Source organism: Ranitomeya imitator, chromosome 1 (genome assembly GCF_032444005.1).
Source record: "Ranitomeya imitator isolate aRanImi1 chromosome 1, aRanImi1.pri, whole genome shotgun sequence".
Classification (NCBI taxonomy): Eukaryota; Metazoa; Chordata; class Amphibia; order Anura; family Dendrobatidae; genus Ranitomeya; species Ranitomeya imitator.
The window spans coordinates 303,978,718-303,996,102 of record NC_091282.1 but is presented as its reverse complement, the minus strand read 5'-3'; the positions used below and the strand labels follow the sequence as shown (position 1 = coordinate 303,996,102).

The window sequence follows — 17,385 nt, the reverse complement described above, 5'->3', positions numbered from 1 at the left end:
TCTAATATATAATTGCCTAGAATACTACTTCCTGCAATTTGTGCCAACTTCCTGTCCGGAGCTAATGTCCGGAGCTAATGTCCGGAGATAAGTGACGTCAACAGTGTCCAGTGTCTGATTGGTTGCCGCCTGCTGTGAGCGACCAATCAGAAACGTGCCGTACTGTGACACACTCCGCCCGCCATTTTGGTGTGATTTTTGAATTTTTACCTCACAGCAAGTTTCTACTGCGTGGAGGCGGGCCCAGTGACATTGCTCTTCAAGCTCCTGCCGAATTTCGTCAAAAAAATGATAATACCATTTACCAAAACTATATATATTTAGTTGTGAAGTGGTTCAGTGACATTTTCACACCAATTTTGAACTTTTGTTTGGTGTTTTCTCCATATACTGCCTATTATTTTTGTTCTTTCTTACTATTATTTATTAATTGTATTATTCTTACATTTGAATAAATAAAGTATATATGGATTCTAGACTCCCGATTCTTTAGAATCGGGCTGCCATCTAGTATATATATATATGTATATATATATATATATATATATATATATATATATATATATATACATACGATATATATAGTGTGTGTGTGTATATATATATATATATATATATATATGTATATATATATATATATATATATAATGTGTGTATATATATATATATTGTCTAAGGTGTACTTCCGTCTTTCTGTCGGCAACTTCCATAACGGAAATCCCGCGTCGCTGATTGGTCTCGCCAGCTGGCTGCCGCGACCAATCAGCGACGGGCACAGTCCGATTAGTCCCTCCCCTACTCCCCTGCAGTCAGTGCCCGGCGCCTATGCAGCATCAATAGTAAAAAGATGTAATGTTAAAAATAATAAAAAAAACAAAAAACCTGCTATTCTCACCTTTCGTCGTCCGACGATGCACTCACGCCGGCCGCCATCTTCCGTTCCCAGAGATGCATTGCGAAATCACCCAGAAGACTTAGCAGTCTCGGGAGACCGCTTAGGCTACTTTCACACTAGCGTCGTATGACGCACGTCGCAATGCGTCGTTTTGGAGAAAAAACGCATCCTGCAAAATTGCTTGCAGGATGCATTTTTTCTCCATAGACTAACATTAGCGACGCGTTGTGACGCTTTGCCACACGTCGCAACCGTCGTGCGATGGTTGCGTCGTGTTGTGGGGACCGTCGGCACCAAAAAACGTTGCATGTAACGTTTTTTGTTGCGTTGTGTCTGCCATTTCCGACCGCACATGCGCGGCCGGAACTCCGCCCCCTCCTCCCCGCATGTCAGAATGGGGCAGCGGATGCGTTGGAAAAATGCATCCGCTGCCCCCGTTGTGTGGCGCTTCCACAGTATGCGTCGGTACGTCGGCCCCACGCACTGTGACGGGCCAAGTACGACGCTAGTGTGAAAGTAACCTAAGTCATCTGGGTAATTTCGCAATGCATCTCTGGGAATGGAAGATGGTGGCAGCCGCGCACGCATCGCCAAGAGTTTCGCTGGATCCTAGGAGATGAGTATATAACTATTTTTTATTTTAATTATTTTTTTTAACAGGGATATTGTCATGCCGTTGCTGCCGCCGCCTCTCCCCACTGCAGCTCGCCGGGTGCGCGCGTCGCATTCAGCTCTGCGCGTGCGCGTCGCATTCAGCTCTGCGCGTGCGCACATCTGATTCCTCTGTTGGCGCTCTTTCCTGTCCTCTCCGTCATCCTGGAGGACTGTAACCCGGAAGTAGCTCCCATGCTGCTATGTAAACTGCTTCCTGCTGCTTCTCTGTGCCTGATGTTCATTTGTGTTTACAAGTGCTTCTGGCCACCTGTGGTCTCTGTGCGTTCCTAGCTCTCTGACTTTGGGTCTCCTTCGCCCTCTGCAGTGCCTGCCTGTTTCCTGTGTTCCTTCCTTGTTCCTTCAGTTCCTTTTCCTCTGCGGTACCTGCCCGGCTCCTATATCTTTTCCTTGCTCCCGTCAGCCTCGGTGTCTCCATATTGTCCTGCCAGCCTCCGTGCCTCCGTAGCGTTCCCATCTTCTCCCTTGTCTCAGTAGTTCCTTTCTGTTCCCTCTTTCCCTTTGTGCCTGCTGTGTTCCCATCTGATCTCAGTCGACCCTCCAGCTTCCGTGGCGATAGTCCCTCACGTGCCTGCCCCCAACTCTCCCTGTATAGGGGGCGGTCCACCTGGTCAGCTCGTCCGAGAGGGGTTCGTCATCACGGTCCAGTGGGTCCACTCTCCGTTTTTCACTGTTTGAATCTACATGCTCTAATAGGACTGCACTCGGGTGACATCCGAGTGCAGCCAGATTCTTACAGCGTCACAGATATGGTGCCCACACTGCTAAATACTGCGTGGGCAGTGTTCTATACCGCGTGGCTGCTATATACTACATGGGCAGTGTTATATACTCCTTGGGCTGTGTGATATACTCCGTGGGCTGTGCTATATACTACGTGCCCTGTGTTATAAGTTACGTGGGCTGTGTTACATACTGTGTCGCCTGTGTTATATACTGCGGGGCTGTGTTATGTAGTGCGTGGGCTGTGTTATGTAGTGCATGGGCTGTGTTATGTAGTGCGTGGGCTGTGTTATATAGTGCGTGGGCTGTGTTATATACTGCGTGGGCTGTGTTATATACTGCGTGGCCACTGTTATATACTGCGTGGCCACTGTAATATACTGCGTGGCCTGTATTAACGCATCGGGTATTCTACAATACGTATGTATGTATATAGCAGCCACATAGTATATAGCACAGGCCACGCAGTATATATATGTGTGTATATACATGTGTGTGTGTATATATATATATGTGTGTGTTGCTTTTATGTCTATCCACCCAATTAAAGGGGTTAACTTGTTTTAACTAGACATTACCTATCCTCATGATATGTGATAACTTGATAATTGTTGGTTGTTCCACCTCTAGGAAACCCACCGATCATCAAATCGGTGAATTATTATTACAAAATGGAGTGTCAGGTTGAATGCTTCACCAACACGTCACTCCATACTATGGGGCTGCCGTAAAAGCCGAGAACAGCGCTGGTCAGCCCAATAGGGAATGAATGGAGCTGCATTTGAGCGTGTGCACTGCTGCCTCTAAAGCCGCATTCACATATTCCGTATTTGGTCAGTATTTTATATCAGTATTTGTCAGCCAAAATCAGAATTCTAATAATCAGATGAACAGTATAATAGAATCACTTCTCCGCTTCTGATTGTTCCACTCCTGATTTTGGCTTGCAAACACTAATGTAAAATACTGACCAAATGCTGAATGTGTGAACATGTCCTAACTGGGATAAAAGTTCTTCATTCTGCCGATCAGTTGGTGACCTGATGGCTAACAGGTCTGTTATATGACCTCACATTTACTCCTGCATGGCTGGTCAATACTGTCATTTAACCTGCAGTCTTTAGACACTTTTAGAAATAGACCGATGATCTTCCATGGGATTATGGCAGCATGTACTAGACAGCTTTGAATTTCAGTGTGAGACAATGTTTTCAATTCTCATTTCCACAGATATCCTTATGAATCTGCCCAAATCAGTTATACATACAACTTGTGCCCTTCGCACTCTGGCAGTGACTTTGTGCCTAGCTGGGTAGAATTTTCCCATGAGCGACTGGAGGATTACAAATGGAATTATTTAGACCAATACATCTGCTCTGCAGGTTCAGAAGATTTCAGGTAAAAGATATATGTGACAAAGGCTTTCTTTTAGTTAGTAAGGAAAATATTCATGAACTCTCAATGCTCTTAACCTTTTCAGTCTGATTGAGTCGCTGAAATTTTGGCGCACGCGCTTCCTACTTCTCCCCTCTTGTGTGGGACCTACTAAACGGATTACTGAAGGGGAGCAACGATGTGATCTATATGGTGATCGACCTAGATCGGAACAAGAGGAAGGTCAATTGTTGGATGGCTTTTTGCGATTTGTAGAGGGACTAAATCGCATTCGACGACGTCACAGATCAGACCGAATGATTAGGGTAAAGCTCAAGGAGTCTTCTGTAAAGGATCCCATAACTACATGACTGTCATGTTATTGAAGTTGTATTTTTTTTTTATCTAGAAGGGAGCAGGTATGAAAGGTTTACAGCTCCCCCCTCATCCACCAGAACCTCCTGGACCACCAGTTGGAAAGAAAGGAACCTCTGCACTATCAGCTCTGCTAGAGATGGAGGCGAATCAAAAGTAGGTTCTTGGCCTAGTTTATACATCATGCCTAAGGCTTGTTGACATTAACTCAGTGCTCTCTGTCGAGTACTACGTAGGAGTTTGTCAGAATCCCCGAAAAACAGTATTTCAATTGAGTCATTCGCTTGAAATAAGCATAAGGAGGCACTTTGGACACTTTGGCCTTTGTCCTGCCAGTATTTGTCTTTTTCAAACTTGCACAAACACCAGACAATTCACTCACTCAAGTGAATGGCTTCGTTGGGGCTCTTTCAGGGTTTCCGTTGGAGAACCCGACACACTGCTCACCAGACATTGTATTAATGTGAATGAAGCCTAATCCATGCGTTGACTATTCACTTTCAGAACCTTAGGAGAGCAGCAATCTTTAGTGCATGCTGGGAAGGCATCATGTCAAGCCACAGACTCTGTTGTCACCCCAACATATGTGGACAGCCCTCGCAAGGTGGGTAAAAAGGTGTAGAATGTGGAAAGAGAATTTTGCATATCTTTCACCATTACTTTTACATTTTGGGTACGCCTAGTTTTCCAATTCTTGTTGGTCTTTCAAACTTATGGTAGTCTGCTCACTCTGTCACTACCTCTCTTTATGCCTGTCTGCGCTATCGCTTCCCTCTCAGGACGGGACCTTCTTTATGGATTTTGTGCGTAGTCCACGCACTACACCTTCCTTCAACCCACAGGTTAGTGTCTGGTGAAAAAGGAGTTTGCCAGCAAACCTTTTTGCATGGACCTTTGTAAGTGTTAGCTATATAATACTGTAATGCCTATGTCCTTATATTTCCCTTAATGATGCTCGACAATAACAAGTTTTTCTTATCTTTATATGAAGCGTTTTGTCATTCATATCTTGCATTTTATGTATGTGTGTCATTTAATTTAGTATACAAGAGCATGTTCCAGACAAATACATCATTGGAATAACACATGCTTGCATGCCGTGTTTATACTGACATGTGTTATACTGTGCATGTAAGTGTATAGTTCTGCATGTTTCTATATGTGCTTTATGCACTGTACATACGTCTGAGACATGGAGTTTAAGGTCACAGGTGTAGAACATCCAGCCGCTCGCTATCACTATCAGTCCAGAAAATGTCTGTCCTTTCTCAAAATTCCACTATCCTCATTTAGTGGCATTTCTGCAATACTGAAGACCAGATTACGGAAGATGAATTGGAGGCCACATAAAATTATAGTGTTGGGTCACCGAGCGCTGAGACGCGAAGAACTTAAACGTGGAAAAGTAAAAATGTTATGCGTCTCGAGAAATGGTGATACAAATGCAAATTTTTTTCTTTATTCATTTTTCTACAAACTTCGTTTTTTTGTTGTTTTTTTTTTACTTGTCCCTCAAAAAACAAGCCCTTATATTATAAAAAAAAGTTATGGCTCTTGGAAGGATAATAGAAAACGAAAGCGCAAAAATGAGAATTCACTATGGAGGCCAGGGGCTTATGCCTATGGATTTAGAATGGGATATCATAAAAGCTCCCGCAGGTATAATATGCAGGTGTCCCAACACTTTTGTCCATAAAGTGAGCTCACTAACATGAGCAGATAAGCCCATAAAAGTTTTTTTTTTATTCCTGATTATCCCGTCCCAAATACAGTGCCACATTAGGTGGCTGATGTAATTGTATTGTGAACTTAGGTTGGCCATGCAAATAATAATGAAATGCACTTTGTGAGAAATGACTGGCAGAATGTTTGTACAGAGTAGGGCAATATTACATTTACCTAGTCTGCACTTCTCATTTTTTGTCTCTCTGCTGCTTATTCTAAATTTGGAAGCTTTTGATGTCTGGCAGATTTCCATTGACCAAGGCGCATCTCCTTATGCTGATGGGAATAATGCTTTAGTAACAAACAACACCTCCCAGGATAGAGCACTTAACCATGTTGTTGGGAACATGGGAGAACAGCAGCTTCCATCAGCTGAGTCAAGGTATGGCATTACAGTATTTTGGATAAGTAGGTTTTGGGTTATTACCGTAAAATCTTTCTCTGAGCCTTCATTGGGGGACACAGGAACCATGTGTGTATGCCTCTAGGAGGGTAACACTATGCTAATAAAAAAGTTAGCTCCTCCTCAATAGTGTACACCCCATCGACCCGGGGCCAAGCTGGTTAGTTAGTATCAAAGCAGTAGGAGAAGCAACCTAAACGGAATCATTAGAAAAATAGGGTGGGTGCTGTGTCCACCAATGAAGGCTCCAAGAAAGAGATTTTACGGTAAGAACCCAATATCTACTTTTCTCTATCGCTTCATTGGGGTACACAGGAAACCATGGGACGTCCCAAAGCAGTACCCAAGGGTGGGAAGACTACAAGAAGTAGTCAAAAACACGAGCAGAGATGAGAATTGCAGGACAGAGACTGGCCTCTGTAACATGGAGAAGACCTTACTACCCAGGCAAAAAATGCCTGGAAGGCCGAAGGAAAGGCAAAAATATAACAGAGAACAACATCTTAGAGAGCTGTTAATAGGAACCCTAGAAAGAATGCTGCAGGAGACCGTTCGACCAGAAGGCGAGAGAAGTAAGGGAGACAAAAGATAATGACTGTCCAGACACAAACAGGTGAATCTGAGCATCCGAAGAAACTGTTCTCGACAGAAGGAACGCTCAGACGCCTTTGTCCAGAGGTGGGCTATCCCAAAGACATAGTAACATAGTAACATAGTTAGTAAGGCCGAAAAAAGACATTTGTCCATCCAGTTCAGCCTATATTCCATCATAATAAATCCCCAGATCTACGTCCTTCTACAGAACCTAATAATTGTATGATACAATATTGTTCTGCTCCAGGAAGACATCCAGGCCTCTCTTGAACCCCTCAACTGAGTTTGCCATCACCACCTCCTCAGGCAAGCAATTCCAGATTCTCACTGCCCTAACTGTAAAGAATCCTCTTCTATGTTGGTGGAAAAACCTTCTCTCCTCCAGACGCAAAGAATGCCCCCTTGTGCCCGTCACCTTCTTTGGTATAAACAGATCCTCAGCGAGATATTTGTATTGTCCCCTTATATACTTATACATGGTTATTAGATCGCCCCTCAGTCTTCTTTTTTCTAGACTAAATAATCCTAATTTCGCTAATCTATCTGGGTATTGTAGTTCTCCCATCCCCTTTATTAATTTTGTTGCCCTCCTTTGTACTCTCTCTAGTTCCATTATATCCTTCCTGAGCACCGGTGCCCAAAACTGGACACAGTACTCCATGTGCGGTCTAACTAGGGATTTGTACAGAGGCAGTATAATGCTCTCATCATGTGTATCCAGACCTCTTTTAATGCACCCCATGATCCTGTTTGCCTTGGCAGCTGCTGCCTGGCACTGGCTGCTCCAGGTAAGTTTATCATTAACTAGGATCCCCAAGTCCTTCTCCCTGTCAGATTTACCCAGTGGTTTCCCGTTCAGTGTGTAATGGTGATATTGATTCCTTCTTCCCATGTGTATAACCTTACATTTATCATTGTTAAACCTCATCTGCCACCTTTCAGCCCAAGTTTCCAACTTATCCAGATCCATCTGTAGCAGAATACTATCTTCTCTTGTATTAACTGCTTTACATAGTTTTGTATCATCTGCAAATATCGATATTTTACTGTGTAAACCTTCTACCAGATCATTAATGAATATGTTGAAGAGAACATGTCCCAATACTGACCCCTGCGGTACCCCACTGGTCACAGCGACCCAGTTAGAGACTATACCATTTATAACCACCCTCTGCTTTCTATCACTAAGTCAGTTACTAACCCATTTACACACATTTTCCCCCACACCAAGCATTCTCATTTTGTGTACCAACCTCTTGTGCGGCACGGTATCAAACGCTTTGGAAAAATCGAGATATACCACGTCCAATGACTCACCGTGGTCCAGCCTATAGCTTACCTCTTCATAAAAACTGATTAGATTGGTTTGACAGGAGCGATTTCTCATAAACCCATGCTGATATGGAGTTAAACAGTTATTCTCATTGAGATAATCCAGAATAACATCCCTCAGAAACCCTTCAAATATTTTACCAACAATAGAGGTTAGACTTACTGGCCTATAATTTCCAGGTTCACTTTTAGAGCCCTTTTTGAATATTGGCACCACATTTGCTATGCGCCAGTCCTGCGGAACAGACCCCGTCGCTATAGAGTCCCTAAAAATAAGAAATAATGGTTTATCTATTACATTACTTAGTTCTCTTAGTACTCGTGGGTGTATGCCATCCGGACCCGGAGATTTATCTATTTTAATCTTATTTAGCCGGTTTCGCACCTCTTCTTGGGTTAGATTGGTGACCCTTAATATAGGGTTTTCATTGTTTCTTGGGATTTCACCTAGCATTTCATTTTCCACCGTGAATACCGTGGAGAAGAAGGTGTTTAATATGTTAGCTTTTTCCTCGTCATCTACAACCATTCTTTCCTCACTATTTTTTAAGGGGCCTACATTTTCAGTTTTTATTCTTTTACTATTGATATAGTTGAAGAACAGTTTGGGATTAGTTTTACTCTCCTTAGCAATGTGCTTCTCTGTTTCCTTTTTGGCAGCTTTGACACCAGGTAAAGCCACTAGGAATCAAGGAAACGTGCCCTCCCCACAGGAAAAAGCAAACCAATGAAAAGAGAAACTAGTTTCCCTGAAAGGAAAACAGAGAAGCAGCCCCAAGGGGGTTGTGTGACAACTAGGCTCCGGAATCAACCCAGGGAGGAGAGGAAGGGGCATATAAAAGGGTGATTCCCTGTGTAGATCGTGTTTACTCCTTGACTGGAGGACCCAAAGTTTGGATGCTGCAGTTTCACTTGCAGGCCACAAAAAGGATGGGGACAGTTAAATTGAAATAACAAGGAAAAACACTTGAAAGTAGGCTATTGTGAACATACTGGAGAGCAAAACACTGCGTCCGTACTGAATGAAACCTCGTGTTGTACTCAGGATCTCTTCAGAGCGATTCGGGTTCTGTTTCATCAACAAGCGGCTCATCAAAAGAGAACTGTCTGAAGAGACAACCCCATGCCTGTCTAAGTAGGTAGAACGTAGACTGCCATGGACAACTCCACAGACTCGGATCCATCAGGAAGCTAAACTCAAGCATACTGGGATGAGAATAGTCATAAGGGACTATGGAAGTAGTTGTCAAGATTGGCACTGGAATAGTATATGAGAAGTCGAGCCTGAAAAGAAAGATGGATACAGCCCTACTACGAACAAAGAGAAATTAGAGGGGAAAGCCCCTGAAGAACTAAAGTATGTCACATCCATGTGGGAGGAGACCAGCCAAATCCATGGAAAGTTGGCCTTGGGAAGCAGCACGTAGCATCCAGAAGAAAACTTGACTGACGAAAGGAACAACCATCATTATGACGTTCTGAGCGACCTTATCGGTCCTGGACTATCTGGGACAGGGCAAGGATTCTTGTGTGTGGACCCACTTACCTAAGCATGAGTAACAACGCAACCCCAGATAACGGTGAAAATGTTATTGTCAAAATACTGATAAGGATACGATTTTTGCCGAAGGATGAAACCTGTTATCGTCATGCTCCTCATCGGATCCAAGCCTGTAGCATCCTTCGTACACTGGTCGATGCTTGCGCAGAGTAAGATCCAATCCCTGTAAGAGGGGGAAACTTGTTCTTGCAACTTTCGGAAACCAAATCCCAGAGTTCATAGTTGCTTGTGCTCAAGGCTTTATCTGGTGTCTGTAAGAGTAAACTGACCTACTGGATAGTTACCAGTAGGCCCGAATAACCAAAAGGTGAGGAAAGGCACCTAGGGTGCTGCGTTCAGGGTAAAGTGCATGGCTGAATGAAACTTGCTGGTCATCCGGTATTTGACACCTGCGTGTCTGATTTACCTGAAAGTGGACTGGCCACTTATGCTGCTGCTGCGAACAACCGTGTGGTACATGGTAGAATGTCTGTCCCACTGAAAAAGACCACAGATGTTAATGACCACAGATGTTAATGACCACGAGACTTGTAGTAAAATGTGTGTCTGACTCCTCTGCAAGCTGCAGCAGCCAACCAGAAGTGATGAATACCAGGCACCTCTGATTCACTGGTGGTGAGCAGACGAGAGCATAGATAGAGGGTGTTTCTGACTCACCTGACTATGGGACAGAATACCATGACAGATGCAGCAATCAACCCCAGGCATGTCTGAATCACTGGAAAGATGGCAGATATTGACTAAATGTATCTGGTAGGTGCCGCCTCTAAATCCTGGATTGCACTTCGGCAATCGAATGTGAGGAACGTGAAGGAGAGTGCTTCTGACTCACCTGAATATGGTGCAGAACACCAGTACCACTGCAGCAGACACGTCTAATGCACTGAAAAGATGACTGCTTCAATCTACCGTACTGTACCTGGTAGGTGTGCTGCAATCGGCTCTAAGTATCCTGCAACTGACTCACCGTGGAGAGAACCCTGGAGAAAGAGTATTTGAGAGAGCAGATCTGGATACCTGATGGCATTAGGCAGAATTAAAGTCTCACTACACAGCCGGACGAAAGCCGCACCACGAAGTCGGTCTTGAAGTATGTCCTGTCCTATCCTCTCTCCTGAAGGTAGAACATCCAGCTCGGGATCAGAGAGACTAAACTCTGTCTCCTGAGTTCAAACCCTTGAGCTAGCGATTTGTGATCTGCTTTTTTTTTTGTCCACTGAGCCACAGCACACACTGCTGGAGGATACTGTCTTTTCTCAGCAGGAAGTCGGTCCAAAACACTGCAGTAGTGAAGAGCTAGGAGCAGCTCACCTCTCTGCCTAGAGCAGTGTAACACTGGCATAAAGGAGAGGGGTTGCATGGAGATGCAGGAGGAGTGCCTGTGTTACCTTGAGAAATCAGCACCTTCCAGGTTCAGGTGCCGGCAGATGGCGACTGTAAGAAGGGAGAGAAGGACCTTCAAATAAAAAATAAGGGTGCGCAGCTTCCGTGCCACTGAGGGAGGAAGGGGAGCGTGCCTGCAACGGGCGGGAGAAAAGCTAACCAATGCGACTAGGCCACACTGAAGTCGGGATCTAAATTAGTAAAGCTAAAATCCTGCCTCAAGTAGCTCCCACAAAGGGGGCCTATAGACCCAAAGGACTAACTATCCCTTTGGGAGCCTGCTACAAGGAAACCCCACCCAGAGGTATAAGACTATTCTAACGCTCAGACTCTTTGGGGAAAAAAAGGACACGGGAAAGTGAGGGGAAACAAAAAAAAAACCTTAGCTTCTTCTCAGTTCCTCAGGAAAGAAGGAAGGAAAAGGAAGTACCTCTACATTCCTGATAGCATCCTTAGATATCCGAGTCTTCAGGGGTCGTGTGACGTCCATACCTCCTGAAACCCACAGGCTCTGGTGGGTGAGTGGTTAGGAGACAGGGACCAGGACCGATGTTCATACCACCTAAACACGCTTCATGTGTTAGGGGTTGAGGTTCTGCCGGCTAGACCTATGAGGATACGTGGTGGCAGTACATTCCGTACTCAAAGTCTCTACGTGGGAGTACAGTTGTGACTGTTCACACTGTATCCCTCCAGAGGTAAGGAGATCCATCTGAAAAGAAATGATGAAAACTGAGGTAGATATGGGTCTAGTAAAAGACTTGTGTCCATCTCCTACTGACACGAAGCTAAACTGACTAGCATGGCCCTGGTCGGTGGGGTGTACACTATTGAGGAGCTAACATTTTTATTTGCATAGTGTTAGTCTCTTAGAGGCAGCAGCATAAACCTGTGGTTTCCTGTGTCCCCCAATGAAGAGATAGGGAAATGGGATTTCATAAAATTTGTTTCTAACCCTAATAATTTTTTGTTAGTGTGTCACAGGTGTCTGGTGGCCCAATCACACTGCCTTCCAGTGCAAGCTTAAGTGAGATTCTGGAAGCTATGAAACACCCTAGGTAGGTGCCTCAAGTGCTGGGATAAAAAATGGAATTTAGTTACCGTAACTTTTTGTTATAAATACAAGACAATCTTTATGGAAATGTTCAGATGTCTTAGTGATGCCATTATGTAGTTCTAGAGTTTTAAATAAAACTGTTTTTATTGGCTGTTTCATACTTCACCCATAAAGTGTTATTCATGTCTTTAGCACATAAAATGTGCAAATTATGGTGCATGTGAAATTTATACACTCATTTGCAATTTTCACAGAATTTTTTTTTTTTTTTTAAATTAAGTGAAGCTTCATGACCTACAGGTCCTTCTCACCGCTGTGCTGTGCTTTCACTTGCCTGCCTGTCACACTGGACGATATCGCTAGCGAGGACGCTGCAACGTCACGGATCGCTAGCGATATCGTCTAGTGTGACGGTACCTTAACCCTCTTGCTTGAGGGTGTCAATGATGGCCTTCTTGACATCTGTCAGGTCGCTAGTCTTACCCATGATGGGGGTTTTGAGTAATGAACCAGGCAGGGAGTTTATAAAAGCCTCAGGTATCTTTTGCATGTGTTTAGAGTTAATTAGTTGATTCAGAAGATTAGGGTAATAGGTCGTTTAGAGAACCTTTTCTTGATATGCTAATTTATTGAGACAGGTTTTTTGGGTTATCAGGATTTGTATGCCAAAATCATCAGTATTTAAACAATAAAAGACAATAAAAGACCTGACAAATTTCAGTTGGTGGATAATGAATCTATAATATATGAAAGTTTAATTGTAATCATTACATTATGGTAAATAATGAAATTTAACACTATATGCTAATTTTTTGAGAAGGACCTGTATACTTAACCTTAGGTCTCATTTCTTTTTTTGTCGTACTTGTGCTGTCAGTATTTTGTGCTGTCAGTATTTTTCACTGCAGCACACTGACCCATTACATGGCATCTGTGCAGAGTCAATCACAGTCACAGTAGCTGCTCCAGGCACGCCTCTGTGACTGAAAGCCAGCGGCTCACAGGAGGAATAAACTTAATTTCCTCCCAGTTGAGTAAGGCAGACAGGCAGCATCAGAACTCTACTAATATGCAGAATAATCCAATATCTGCAGGTTAATAGTTTAAATAACAGGATCGCTTTAATTTCCCCTTTGGTTGTACTGTAGGAAACTGTAACAGTCATTGATGATGGAACACTTTATCAGCTTATTGTCAGAGGTTTTAGAAGACAACCAAACCTTATTTAAATTGGCACATCAGTGTGATGACTTGGTCTAATAATAGATATTCAAGAATATCCCGGCACTCAAGAATTTATGAAAAACAACAATTACAGTTTATTATTATCCAGACATAGAACCAGTTTGTTTGTTGAATGTTTTCGGTCCCAGGTGGACCTTCTTCAGAACAGTTCAATTTATCTAGTGTACAGAGGTATTAACAGAAAAAAAATTTAAAGACAACATTATAAAAAATAAGGAAAAAAGAGAAACCACAACAAAATAAAATCATAAAGCCCGTCCAGCATTTTATGGTGATGAATACATTGGATAACGTCTATATGTCATGGTGTTCAATATATAAAACGGTCGTGCAACCCTAGATGTGCCCAAGGGGGAGGTGTTATTTGTATGGGTGTAACCCATAAAAAGGTTTCAAAAGAGGACAACCATAAAGGGAATATGGGATAACATACTGTAAAGGATATAAGTGCTCCTAATTTGAAGAAGTACAATTCCCATGGAGGTCTAATTCTGTAGAACAGACGAGTTTCTTCCACATAAACATAGTCGGTGCAAAGTGCATCGTGCCTATGGAAGCAAGTACAACAGAAGTGTTAAAATGTGCCATAATTAACTCCTGCGTATGGCCAGTAAGGTAGTCCCTCTGATAATATAATAGCTATCACCAAACTTAAATGCTGCAATACAAGAGGCAGAGCATTATTAAAATGACTGAAGAAAATCGCAACTTGCCATTTCAATGAACCTACCCGTGTATGTATCTGGGGTGTGTAGTGCACAAAGGTGCTACGGAGATCCGGAGGTCAGCACTGTATAATGTGAAAAAGAGGGGGAATGAGTAATAGGTCTGCATGTGTGATGGATAGAATGAGGGTGCCTGGTCTAATAATAGACTAGAAAGTGCCAAACGAGAGGTGAAAATAAATCATTTTTGGTTCTATGAAGTCACACAGATCACATGAGCAACTAGAAAGTATTATTTAACATATACATCATAATTCCTCATAAACAGAAAAATGATTTTTGCCGAGCTTCAGATTAGCTCCGGAAATCCTGTATTGAACCACCTGGCTCGGTAATGACTTGAAATGGGCGTTGTGTCTGGATAGAGCAATCTTCAGGATCAATTCCATAAATCTGTCCAATGTACCACACGAGATACATAAACATGTCAACATGAAAATTGTGTTCCATGTATGCTGAGGCCAATGGCAGTCAGAGTTATCTGCTAAAATAAGTAGGAAATCAATAAATTATGTGGATCTGAGACGTTCGAAGGTATCCAATAGCTAAAGTAGTATATACAGTGTCCCAGTGACATGAGCAAGCCAATTTGCCCCTTTTTATGGTACTGTATTGTATCATCTCAATGTAGCCATATGCAGTTTTAATAAGAAATGAGATTTAATGTCAGAAAGCATTCTAGTTTGTGTGTTTTTCTCTTAGTACCGGTATTTCGCTGCTGTCTGAACAGAAGGGTCTGCCTCCATGCTGCTTTATCAGTGCTGAGGTTGTACACTGGCTGGTCAATAACATAAGCTGGGTGCAGAGTCAGGTGATGGCCATGGACATCATGCAAGTAAGAAACCTATTTTCCTATGACCACTACTAACACACTTTTGAGATGGTCTTTTCTCACATCTCTGCTTAATGTTTTGCAGAAGATGCTGGATGATCAGTACATAATGCATGCCTCAGGTGAAACCCTAAGAACCTTCATCTACGGATTTTACCTTTATAGGATTTCTCCTGAAAAGGATCCTGATAAAGGTAGTAACATGCTCATTTGATTCAGTAGTGGATTACTCCAGAATTTACATTTATTTTCTGGCTTACAGTCACTGTCTATCTTTATACAATTGTTCTAAACTGTTTCTTTGTCATAGCAGCACCAAACCTGCCACAGCCGAGCACATGGCATTCTGCTGCAATGGAAGATTTTACTGCTTTCCAGCGGAAATGGGTTGAGGTGGCACTAGTGGAAGAGGAACTACTACATTCTGAACTCCCACCATTTTTGTTGCCTTGGTTGCCCAGTCGACCTGCCTCTTATGCAAGTAGGCACAGCTCTTTCAGCCGCAGCTTCGGAGGAAGGAGCCAGGCCGCAGCGCTGCTAGGTAGCTGCCCGTAGCGGGCAGAGGAGCTGATGGAGTGCTAGGTCCAAGAGAATGATCTCCTGTGGACCATCTGTTGCCTTGATATGTTGTGTGGTTAACATAAAACTAGTTTTATACTTTTTTTTCAAATAGTCCAAACACTTAGTATAAAAAAGGCTCTCCTCCAGTGTCATACCAGCGTCAATATCCCTACCAAAATGTAGTCTTAACATTTATAAACAATGTAATAGGTAATGAAAGTCCAGGTGATCTGCCATCTGATCTTCTGCAAGGATTTGCAGTATTGTAAAGGCTGGAGTATGATTGTTTCTTCTTTAAAAGCTGCTTTGTTGTCATCCAACATTTTTCTACATCCTCTATTTCATGTAACTATTGAAGGAAAGCAAACTAGACTAAAACTTCCAACATTCCTGTGTCCATGTGATATCATTGGTTTCCCTCTTGGTTGACTGGCTGTAATAGCATCTCCAGCAGCTCCTCCCCACCGGGTATCATGTAACCTGCATGCAATGCATTCATCCAGCTAGAGCATTGGAACAAGCTCTGTTACCAGTTGCCTAACGTCTTACTTTTGGGTGTTTCTACCATATGAATATAACAGCTTTGATTTGGAATCCTTACATGTTTAACTGTGACCTGTGAATAATGATTATAACCTACTGCCTGCCTGCTGTCCTGCATGCTTGCTTTAGTTAGTGCATGCTGTATAGAGTAAGCTGCATGAAGCTATTCCCCTCTTGTCTTGGTTTCCTGCCTTTGTGTTTTTTTTTTGTTGTTTGTTTTTTTTTTTGGGGGGGGGGGGTTCCCCTTTTTCTTTTTTTTTCTTCTATATCAGACAGCAATATAGTATTTCATAGAAAAAAAAATCTGATCTATGTTTGCCTTGTATAGCTGCTACTGTTCCAGAACAGAGGACGGTAACTTTGGATGTGGATGTTAACAACCGCACTGACCGGTTAGAGTGGTGTAGCTGCTATTACCATGGCAATTTCTCCCTAACCGCTGCCTTCGAGGTTAAGCTGCACTGGATGGCAGCAACTGCTGCGGTGCTTTTTGAGATGGTAAGCAGATTGACCTGCTTGTGAAAGCCTCCATCTGTTTGTGATATTATTATTATTTATTATTATTATTTATTATTATTATAGCGCCATTTATTCCATGGCGCTTTACATGTGAGGAGGGGTATACATAATAAAAACAGGTACAATAATCTTGAACAATACAAGTCACAACTGGTACAGGAGGAGAGAGGACCCTGCCCGCGAGGGCTCACAATCTACAAGGGATGGGTGAGGATACAGTAGGTGAGGATAGAGCTGGTCGTGCAGTGGTTTGGTCGATCGGTGATTACTGCAGTTTGTAGGCTTGCCGGAAGAGGTAGGTCTTCAGGTTCTTTTTGAAGGTTTCGATGGTAGGTGAGAGTCTGATGTGTTGTAGAGGGTTCCAGAGTAGGGGTGATGCGCAAGAGAAGTCTTGTATGCGATTGTGGGAAGAGGAGATAAGAGGGGAGTAGAGAAGGAGATCTTGTGAGGATCGGAGGTTGCATGCAGGAAAGTACCGGGAGACGAGGTCACAGAGGTATGGAGGAGACAGGTTGTGGATGGCTTTGTATGTCATGGTTAGGCTTTTGTACTGGAGTCTTTGGGTAATGGGGAGCCAGTGAAGGGATTGACAGAGAGGAGAGGCCGGGGAATAGTGGGGGGGACAGGTGGATTACTCGGGCAGCTGAGTTTAGAATAGATTGGAGGGGTGCGAGAGTGTTCGAGGGGAGGCCACAGAGCAGGAGGTTACAGTAGTCAAGGCGGGAGATGATGAGAGCATGGACTAGGGTTTTTGCAGATTCTTGGTTTAGGAATGTACGGATCCGTGAAATATTTTTGAGTTGAAGTCGGCAGGAAGTGGAAAGGGCTTGGATATGTGGTTTGAAGGAGAGATCAGTGTCAAGGAT

General features: G+C 43.2%; 1 protein-coding gene across 2 annotated transcripts in view; it reads left to right on the top strand.

The window, feature by feature from the left end:
• The window catches only part of DEPDC5 (DEP domain containing 5, GATOR1 subcomplex subunit), a 217,716-nt gene that overhangs the window by 177,824 nt on the left and 22,507 nt on the right, over positions 1-17,385 (top strand). The window contains exons 29-39 of one of the 2 annotated variants that reach the window (XM_069757652.1): positions 3,521-3,688; positions 3,771-3,990; positions 4,074-4,195; positions 4,544-4,643; positions 4,819-4,881; positions 6,010-6,146; positions 12,012-12,095; positions 14,767-14,899; positions 14,982-15,090; positions 15,207-15,437; positions 16,329-16,498. In XM_069757652.1, coding sequence (XP_069613753.1) covers positions 3,521-3,688; positions 3,771-3,990; positions 4,074-4,195; positions 4,544-4,643; positions 4,819-4,881; positions 6,010-6,146; positions 12,012-12,095; positions 14,767-14,899; positions 14,982-15,090; positions 15,207-15,437; positions 16,329-16,498 — 1,537 coding nt within the window. The remainder of the gene's footprint in view (positions 1-3,520; positions 3,689-3,770; positions 3,991-4,073; positions 4,196-4,543; positions 4,644-4,818; positions 4,882-6,009; positions 6,147-12,011; positions 12,096-14,766; positions 14,900-14,981; positions 15,091-15,206; positions 15,438-16,328; positions 16,499-17,385) is intronic. The other variant, XM_069757644.1, reaches the window with a different exon arrangement.